The sequence below is a fragment of the Montipora capricornis genome, unplaced genomic scaffold (genome assembly GCF_036669925.1).
Source record: "Montipora capricornis isolate CH-2021 unplaced genomic scaffold, ASM3666992v2 scaffold_438, whole genome shotgun sequence".
Taxonomy (NCBI): domain Eukaryota; kingdom Metazoa; phylum Cnidaria; class Anthozoa; order Scleractinia; family Acroporidae; genus Montipora; species Montipora capricornis.
Window position 1 is genome coordinate 100,001 of NW_027180171.1, and position 10,000 is coordinate 110,000.

At 41.3% G+C, this 10,000-nt stretch overlaps 2 protein-coding genes across 2 annotated transcripts; both read right to left on the reverse strand.

The window, feature by feature from the left end:
- Positions 1 to 2,527: 2,527 nt before the first annotated feature.
- On the reverse strand, positions 2,528 to 3,612 carry LOC138035924 (uncharacterized). Its single transcript, XM_068882320.1, has 2 exons — positions 3,444 to 3,612; positions 2,528 to 3,357 (listed from the first exon to the last, which is right to left on the reverse strand). The coding sequence occupies exons 1-2, from the start codon at positions 3,610 to 3,612 to the stop codon at positions 2,528 to 2,530; spliced, it is 999 nt and encodes a 332-aa protein (XP_068738421.1).
- Positions 3,613 to 3,833: 221 nt separating this feature from the next.
- Positions 3,834 to 4,433, reverse strand: LOC138035926 (uncharacterized). Its single transcript, XM_068882321.1, has one exon. The coding sequence runs from the start codon at positions 4,431 to 4,433 to the stop codon at positions 3,834 to 3,836; it is 600 nt and encodes a 199-aa protein (XP_068738422.1).
- Positions 4,434 to 10,000: the final 5,567 nt, after the last annotated feature.

A 10,000-nucleotide genomic window follows, 5' to 3' on the forward strand; every position in this document is an offset into this window, starting at 1 on the left:
ACAATTCTCGATAATAGTTGTCCCTTTTATTCAACGAAGACTATAGCCTGCGAGCAGGCTCTCGGTGATTCGAGGTGCACGAAGGGCCTTTGTTGTCAGCTGAGGTTTCACAGTTGGTGGCCACGTCATCCTAATCTAATAACACAACGATTGTTCTTTCACAAATATAGACTTTTAAAGACTAAAACCAGTGAGGATAAAATTTGTTCCACCAAAAGAGCAGACAGAAAAGTATAAAATAGAAAAAAAATAGAGCTTATCAGCTGAATACTCCGCCACTTATTTGCATAATAATAACATCTATTGTATTCTGGCTCGTTCTGAAAGTCGCTTATAGTAATGAAGTCGGAACGAAGATTTAAGTTTTTTATCAAATAGAATCATGTTTTAAAAACTGAACTTGTTTTTTCCATTCTTGTACAGAAGAAAGGAGAGGTGATTCATTCATTTCCTTTAATTGGATAAAGAATTGGACTGAGAATTGTTTGTTGGAATTTTTTTCATGACCACTAAACAAAAAGTGGACAGTTGGAGTATCGACGGCTTGAAAGTTTACGGAAGAAACCGTGTATCGTATAGTCAATGTTTTATTCACTATGATAATTATTCGATCTGAAATGAACAAAATTACATAACAATTACTGAGATATTTGAATACGCGAAATCTCTGAGCAAATGAACAGAAAAGAATCAAAATAAAAGACTGAACTAAACTTACTTCTGTGGCGGGTTTCCGTAAACTACGAACTCTTGAAACTGAACAACTCGACGGTTTAAAACTGCTGAAACTGGTTGACTTAAACTACTGAAACTGGTTAGCGACTGACTCATATCCTTTCAAACACGTGCTATTAACTGATCTGAAACTTACGCCTTAGTCACTCAAATGACTTCTCTTAAAATGTCAATCAAAGCTTTATACGTTTCCGGTACTAATTAATCAGTTCTATCGCTGTAACATTTCCTCCGCCCCGATGAAGGAAGCGTTCTTCGTCTTACTCAAAGCCTTCGGCTGGTTGCACTACTGCTATCTTCGTGATAGGTCTTGAATATTCGCCAGTTGGTATTTTTACTTTCACGTTCCTGACTTTTCCGTCCTGCCCCGGGTACACTTCTATTACCCGTGCGGTAATCCATTTTACTCTCAATGCATTCGAGTCTTGTACCATGACAAAGTCGTCAACACAAACGTTACGTCTGTCTACGTTCCACCTCCTCCGTGGTACTAACAAGGGGAACACATCTCTTGTCCACCTTCTCCAGAAGGAGTCCACAATCTGCTGGATGAACTCTACTCTTTTCCTTGGGTTCCTTGTCTTATTGAACGGGCCCTGCGGAACTTGAGAAAACGCTCTACCTAACAGCATATCGTTCGGACAAAAATAATCTCCATCGTCTGGATCATTTGGAACTCGACCAATCGGACGTTGATTGACTAGGTTAGCAACTTCTAAAAGACACGTATACAATTCAAAAGGCGTCAAGGTGTGATTTCCCTCTGCTTTCTTTATAGCGCGGTCTTGCAACTTTTTACAAGAGCCTCTGCGCAACCATTCTGTTGTGGTGCTCCTGGGGTTGTAAACTTCCACTGCATTCCTTTATCGGCACAATATTCTCTAAGTGTTGCAATGTCCCATCCTTCAATCATCTTGCGGAGTTCCCTTTGAGCTCCTACCATCTGTGTTCCGTTGTCGCTTATCATCATAGCGGGGTAACCTCTGATGGAAAAAAATCTGCGAAGCGTTTGAATGAATTCCATGGTAGAACAGTCAGTAGCTATTTCTAGATGGACGGCTCTGGTGTTGAGGCATGTGAAAATAACTCCATAGTACTTCGCCGTTTTGTTTCTTCCAATTTTTATCGTGAAGGGACCGAAATAATCACACGACGTATAGTGAAATGGCGGGGTGTTTGGTGCCGTTCGGTGTGGAGGTAGGTCGGCCATGATCTGCGTTTCTGTCTTCGGTTCCATTTCTCTGCAAAAAACACACTTGTACTTGACTGCTTTTGCAAGGTCGTGACCTCGCACTATCCAATAGTTTGTTCTCGTTTTAGCTACTGTTGTCGCTACCCCGGGATGTCTGCACCGATGAGCTTCTTCTATGATAAGACGTGATACGATGTGGTCATGAGGTAACAATACTGGGTGCTTTGTTTCATAGGATACGATTGCCTCGTCGACGCGTCCGCCAACTCGGATAATGCCTTCGTCATCTGCAAAGGGACTTTGCATCTTGAACTCGTTGTTCACCAGGCGGTTCTGTAGGCTTCTCTGTGCATGTCTGATAACATGTTTTCTGCCTTCCTCTAACTCTTGAGCAGATAGCGGTCCTTGACACATTTGGGACTCTTAAGTCGGCTTTATCTTGGCTAGAAACTTTCTCTTCATCCTGAGTACCCATGTCATTACGCGAACTAGCCTCTTCCAACTGGAAAATCTATTGCTGTCAACTATAGTTGGCGAGAATGCCACAGCTCCTACATTCAACGTCTTCCTACATTCCTTCTCTACTTCTTCTTGGTTCGGCTATGTTTCTCTCTGGGGCCACTGTTCTTTAGGCAAGCGTAAAAAATCTGGTCCGGACTGCCATCTTCCTGACAACTCCGTAACCACTATACCTCGCGAGACATCATCTGCTACGTTGTGTGGGCTTGGAATATGCTTCCACTGTTCTGGGTCGGTTTGACTTTGAATTTCTCCTATTCTGCTAGAGACAAACGGTTTGTAACGCCTGATCTTGCCACGAACCCATGCCAACACGATGGCACTGTCGGTAAAGATGACGGTTTCTTTGAACTGGAAACGAGACTCTTCCTTGATTGTGGCTTGTAATCTGGAAGCTAATACAGCCGCTTGTAGCTCAAGCCGCGGGATTGTGATCTTTTTTAGGGGAGCTACTCTTGACTTGGCTGCTATGAATCTGATGTCAAATTTATCCTTCTCTGCTGCCCATCTGATGTAAGCACATGCGCCAAATGCGTCTTGAGATGCGTCTGCAAAGACACAAAGTGTCGGTTGGGAATCTGCGGGTTCCGGTGGGGATAAGCTTCTTGGAAAGGAAACTTCATTAAGCCCTTTCATTTCCTTGAAAAGACTGAGCCACTTCTCTTGCACTGCTGAAGGGAGGTCTTGGTCCCATTCATATCCTTGCTGCCATAGCTCTTGAAAGCCAATCTTAGCTCGTATCAGAAAAGCTGCTGCGAAGCCAACAGGGTCATAAATTCTTGCTATTTGACTGAGGATACTTCTCTTAGTCCATTCGCTTGAGTTCAGGCAGTCTATGGTCTCAGATTTCACTTTGAACGTAAAGGAATCTTCGGTAGAGTTCCACACAATGCCTAAGACCTTATCTTCTCCTGATCCATTAGGAACGTTCACTTCTGTTTATCGCCAGTGTCCTTTAAATCTCTATTTGATTGCCATTCTTTAATGCTAAAACCACCCTTGGCTAACACCTCATCAATTTCCGTCGTCAGCTGCCGGGCTTCTGACACAGTTTGCACTGAGTCCAGAATGTCGTCCACGTAGCTGTTTTCTTTCAGTGTCTTTGCTGCACTCGGACTGTGATTTTCTCCTTCTGCTGCTGTTTTTCTCAAGGCTATCTGTGCCATAGCTGGCGCTGGTTTGTCACCAAACGTCAAAACGTCTTCACGTAAGTGTCAGGCTTTCGATCTTTCTCCATACTTCTCCACAGGAATCGATGTACGTGCTGGTCTTCCTCTGGTATCAGAATTCTGTGGTACATCTTGGATATGTCACCACTGATAGCTACTTGATTTTCTCTAAAGCGCAGAACGATCCCCAAAATACTGTTTAACAGGTCCGGTCCTTTTCACCAATAGTCGTTCAGTCGGTGGCCTTGATATACCGAGGACGAATTGAAAACAATTCTTATGAGCGTGCTCTTTTTATCTGGTCTCAAAACCTCGTGATGAGAGATGTAATGCACAGGACCAGTGTACTCTGCCAATTCCGCGTCTGTTAACTTTCTAGAAAACTTCATTCCTTCCATCTCTTGCATCTGCTCGTTATATGCCTCAGCGTTCGCTTGGTTCTTCATTAATCGGCGCTCTGTTGTTTCTAACTTTTTCATAGCTTGTGACCGGTTATTGGGGAGAAACTTGGGATCCGTTTTCCACGGATAGGGAATCATCCATTGATTTCCCACTTTCTTGCAGGAGTTTTGTATCATTCTTGTTTCTTCTCGTTCTGACTCAGTTAACTTATCCGCTGAGCAGACACAGGGTTTCACTGCTACTCCCATGGATTCTGTGGACCAAAATTCTGACAGATCAACAGGAACCGTGTAGCTGACGAGAAATATTCTACCTGTTTCTTGATTTTTGCTGGTTGTTGCCCCAAATACCACCCATCCAAGCGGTGAATTCCTGGCCACCAGATGTTCTGATTGTCTCGTCTTGCCAGTGTGCATTTGGGCGTGGTCTATACCAATAAGTAGGTCCACTGGACCTGAGCTTCGATAAATCTTCTCTTTCGCGTCAGAAGTGACATTTTTGCAGCATCTTCCTTCGAAATTCCGGCAATGTCATCGCTTATTCTGGGAATCCCTATTGCCTTCACAACGAAACTTCTCCTGTTAACTAGAGAGGTTAATTGGACCTTGAACTCTTTTGTCTTCATCTGCTTCTCTTCTCCGCCTATTTTGGTTATGGTAATTGAGACGTTCTTCCCGTCTAGTCCAAGACTCTCTGCTGTCTCCATACGAATCAGACTTAGTTGAGCTCCAGAGTCGAGAAGTACATTGCCACGCTTGTATAATCCTTGCCCTCCTATTTCTGTTGAGATAATCGGTAGTAATGCATCTTGACTATCCAGGACTGAAGAGATGCTTACTCTGACGTCTGCATTCTTGTGCAGCAGAGGATGATGGTAGTATTTGCATTGCTTGCCGTTCACCGTTTCTGTACATTGTGTTCTTCTGCTACAGATGGAAATTCTATGTTCTCTACCCGCTCTTTTAAGGCAGCTAAAACAGGCGTGGTTCTCCTTGGCGGCATTTAAACGCTAATCTTGACTTAACGCAGCAAATTTCAGGCACTGATCCGGCCAGTGAGTTGAACTTTTACACAGCCAACATTTAAAGGTTGATACTTTGCTTCGTTCTTCATTTCCTTTAGTTACGTAATTAACTGCGTGATGAGTACTACTTGTCCTGAGGGGCGCGGTGGCTCGCATACGCGACTTCATTTCAGTGGTCATCCACGTCATCAGATGATGGAGAGTCGCCGGCTCGCCGTTCTTTTCTAGATCTCTCGACCATACTTTTCTGTCATCGGTACACATTTTCTTTTCAATTAATGACAACATATGACTGTTATCCATGTCACCTGGAACTCCAATCTCTTTCAACGTGTTGTAACATCGTTTTACAAGGTGGACTAAGTCGCTTAAACTTAACTACATCTTGCATGATGGTGTCAGAGACAACTCTAGGATCGCCATAAATTGAGTCCAGATATTCCCATGCTGCGGTGTTATCTGTCCCTATTCCCTTAATTAACTCAAGCGGTTTGCCTTGGAGACACGTGCGCAGAAAAGTGATGGCATCGCGCGTGCTGTACTTCGATTCAATCGCGTGTTTAAAGTCTGCCTTAAATATTGCATACTCTCTAACGTCTCCGGAGAATTTAGGCATCTTTGGTTTCTCCATTTTAAAGCCACACGAATCACCAGCGGTATTTTGATTATTTTCTTGGTTATTCACAACTGAGGTGTTACTAGCGGAAGTGTTAATACTTTGGTTTCCACCCGACTGCATTCCTAACATTCCACTGTTGTTTTGTGGTGGACATGCTTAGTTTCAACAACATCGTTTAAAATATCATCTTTCGTACTAACTGAAATACTCTTTACTGTTTCTGTTTCATCAATGTACTCTTTTGCCTGAACCTCTACTCTCATAAACATTTCTTGACATTCTTCGAACCACATTTCCTCTTTCTCAAATTCTTCATCATCTTCAATCAATTTTGTTAATTCTTCATGCTTCTGAGTGAGCTTCTCGTATGCCTCCAAAACTTTAGCAAGTGACTCTCTTACCTCGGTACCTGGACGTTTGCTTTCGATTGTGTGTCGAAGGGATTTTCCGGCCCTGGTTAGCGCTGCTTTTCCATTTCGGCGGGTGACCTTTGCCTCTTTAAGAGCTTCTGACATGTCGAACTCCTCGTGACCTCCAGGTTAGCGTAGAAATCGAATGAAGTGGACAGTTGGAGTATCGACGGCTTGAAAGTTTACGGAAGAAACCGTGTATCGTATAATCAATGTTTTTTATTCACTATGATAATTATTCGATCTGAAATGAACAAAATTACATAACAATTACTGAGATATTTGAATACGCGAAATCTCTGAGCTAATGAACAGAAAAGAATCAAAATAAAAGACTGAACTAAACTTACTTCTGTGGCGGGTTTCCGTAAACTACGAACTCTTGAAACTGAACAACTCGACGGTTTAAAACTGCTGAAACTGGTTGACTTAAACTACTGAAACTGGTTAGCGACTGACTCATATCCTTTCAAACACGTGCTATTAACTGATCTGAAACTTAAGCCTTAGTCACTCAAATGAATTCTCTTAAAATGTCAATCAAAGCTTTATACGTTTCCTATTCTATCGCTGTAACAAAAAGCGTGCAATAAACCATAATACTACACTTTACTAAAAACCTGCCTATCTCCTTTGCTCCGGGATTTTCAATGGGTGCTTTGTTTTTGACGGAATGAACTACGCGGTATTAATAGCGCTTTGTCGACTTCGTTCCAATAGTCTTTAAACCATGATGTGGGCGGAACATTCTTTTACTTTGACAGATCACGTGTTTCCGCGTTAGGGGCTTTTGTACTGCTATACCCTCTCGATCATTCTCGACAAATTTAAAGTACGTTTTATCAACGATTTACTGTGCATGTATGTGTGTACAGTAGATTTTTTCGATCGGGTTTTGGCACCCTATCCCTCCTAGATAAATAGGAAGAGATGGCCACTGACTGTGAAACAGCATCTGACAACACCTTTTCGCCTTTGTTTAGCCTGCGCAACTGAGCAGTCGAGCATGCTCTTCATGTACTTCGAACCACTGGGAGCGTAGGCTAGTCTTCGTAGAATAAATTTGTCAACAACCGTTTATCAATTGTTGCAAAAAAAGAAACACGGTTTTTTTCCTTTCCTCCACTCTTTGTACATTGGAAATCGATCAGGTTGTTCACAAAACCCAGTCACCTCTTTACTGACACCTTTTGAATTAATTGAATTAAGGGTGGACCATTCCTGTACATTGAGAGATCACGAAATAGTGGCATAGCTTCTTTTTAAAAGAACTCCAGCAGCAGAGAGGGCAAAGAAAGGTAATACAGTTTTGTCAAACTCTTACTGCGAAACTCGGAGATTGTAAACACTGGTATGATTACTTATAGTATCCTATTGTGGGTTTTAATTTACTTAATCACTAAGGCCACGTCATCCTAATCTAATAAAAAAAAAAAGATTGCTCTTTCACAAATATAGATTTTTAAAGGCTAAAAACAGTGAGGATAATTTGTTCCACCAAAAGAGCAGACAGAAAAGTGTAAATAAGAAAAAAAAAATAGAGCTTATCTGCTGAATACTCCGCCACTTATTTGAATAATTTCCAACGAGGAAGCCGAGCGAAGACGCGAGGCTTGCGAGGCGGCCAGCTTAATGCCGTGCGAAGTGTTGCAGCAGGTAGAAAAATTCTCGATCGTGCTGAGAAAAGTGTAATGTAAGGCTACGTAGTGTAATGTCAGATTCCCTGGAGATTTAGTGGGGACCAATGAAAACGGGTGTTTTGATGTGTGACGTCAATAGCCAAACTTGCATGACGCGCGCCACTAATGATGATCTTGTGTTCGGAGGAGAGTGAAAACAATGTTTTGTGTACACTTGCTTTGAGTGTTCTTCAATGTTTATTTTCGAACCATCGTGTTCTATATTGAGTGAACGATCTCAAAACTAAACCGGCGTACGTGTCTTTATCGGCCGCTGTTGTCAATGTAGAGCAGTTTGTTTTTCGTTTTGTAACCATTGAGTCATGAACAATTTAATTTAATTTTCAAAGAAAATATGTTGTCTACAAAGTACACAATTAAGCGATCAATTTGACTTGTGATTCATGGCCGTATCTTGCAAAATAAAAATTCTACAAGTGAAACAACTTTCATGTGCGATAGAGTTTGATTCCCTGTTACATGTTCCACAATGAAAAGTCTGAAAACGCTTTGGCGATTTTTTACATGGCATTGATTTTATTCAAGTTAATTATTGGGCTAAACTTCAGAATACCCCGCCACTTATTTGCATATCATTGAATAAGAATAAGCTCTATTGTATTAAGTCTCGTTCTTCAAAAGATGCCGCATAGGAGAAACAATAGTGGTTAGCTGTGGCGAGGTATTCTGAAGTTGTTCCAATTATTGTATATTCCTGTTAAAATTACGGCAGTTCAAAAATTACTGCAGTACTTTCCATATTATTGCCAAACATGTTGACATCTACATTGTTGTTGGAGATACAAAGTGTGCAATTTCTATTATTGTATTATTGCTAACCAAATAAGTTGAGTTGCAGTACTTTCGAAAAAAAAATTACAACTACTGTTGGGTATTTTGGAACTCTGATACAAATCTGAAAACTATGTATTATCTTGACTGTTTCGTTGGCACTTAGCGATAGAACACGGCCAGATCTCGGCCCTTTGTGCGTCAATGAACGTCCCTTAGAACACGTCTCTTCACATAAAGTCCTTGGAGTCACTATCAGCGACACTCTTAGGTGGAATGAGCACGTGCGTGAGATCGTTTCCAAAGCTTCAAAACGCCTTTACATCTTAAGAGTGCTCAAGCGGTCCGGAATTCCACCGGAAGACCTTATTAACATCTTCTATGCCTCGGTACGATCGGTCCTCGAATACGCCTGCGTCACTTGGTCTACCAGCCTGCTAATTTATCTCAAGGACAAGATCGAGAAAGTCCAGAAAAGACCTCTGCGTATATTATTCCCGGCGATGAGCTACGGAGATGCCATTGTGGCTGCAAACTCCACTCGCTTAAATGTGAGAAGAGACGAACTCTGTAAGAAAGTCTTTGACGGTATCTGCGTGCCTGGGTCACGGCTGCACCACCTCATACAACCAAAGCTCGCCGATTGCCATACTTATGAGTTGCGCAACAAAAACCATGTATCACTCTTTAAATGCCGGACTGAAAGTTTTAAAATATCTTTTTTTCCAACAATGGCGTCTAACGCCCAGTCCTTGTAATCAAGCAAACCTAAGCGTCTTGTTTCATTGGTATATATATACTGACTCTTGTAATTCCCAGTCCCTTTAGACTTTTAATTTTAAGGTCAAATGTAAGATTTTTTGTATTTTTTTAATATTTAAAGTATACTTGTAAATTCACATGTATTTCACCACTAGGGTGCTATTTTTGAATATTTTTAATAAACCATCATCATTATTATTATTATTATTATTATTATTATTATTATTATTATTATTATTATTATTATTATTATTATTATTATTATTATTATAGCCAGGGGCCCCCAACGAATGATTTCGGTAAAATATCTGTTCGGATGTAAGGTCGCCTAAAATTTTCTCGAACATATTGCCTTGAACTTCGGGGAAAAAAAAGTAACCCTAGCATTTTCGTAATTTACGTGCTAGAGGAAAAGTTGTCCTAGACTTTTCGTAAATTAGATCGTCAAGAGAGAGTAACCCTAGAACTTTCGTTTGAGTTGCAACTGACATTAATTTTCGGACGTCGGAAATGTCAGAAATGCAAAAAATGTATATGCAAGGGTCCAGACATTCGAGAAATAAGGGGCTTTACCACTTGTACGGACCTACCCTGCCCAGCGCTAACATGAGCCATAATTCGCAGCGCGTATTTGTTTTTTTCATCTTCGGCCCGGTCATCAAACTAAATATTGATTTAATATTTGTGATGTCTTTGT

Coding starts and splice junctions, on each gene's coding strand:
- LOC138035924 (XM_068882320.1), bottom strand. CDS start 3,612: ATGGCACAGATAGCCTTGAGAAAAACAGCAGCAGAAGGAGAAAATCAC. Junction 3,358..3,443: donor TGATGAGGTGTTAGCCAAGG/GTGGTTTTAGCA, acceptor CTAATGGATCAG/GAGAAGATAAGGTCTTAGGC.
- LOC138035926 (XM_068882321.1), bottom strand. CDS start 4,433: ATGCACACTGGCAAGACGAGACAATCAGAACATCTGGTGGCCAGGAAT.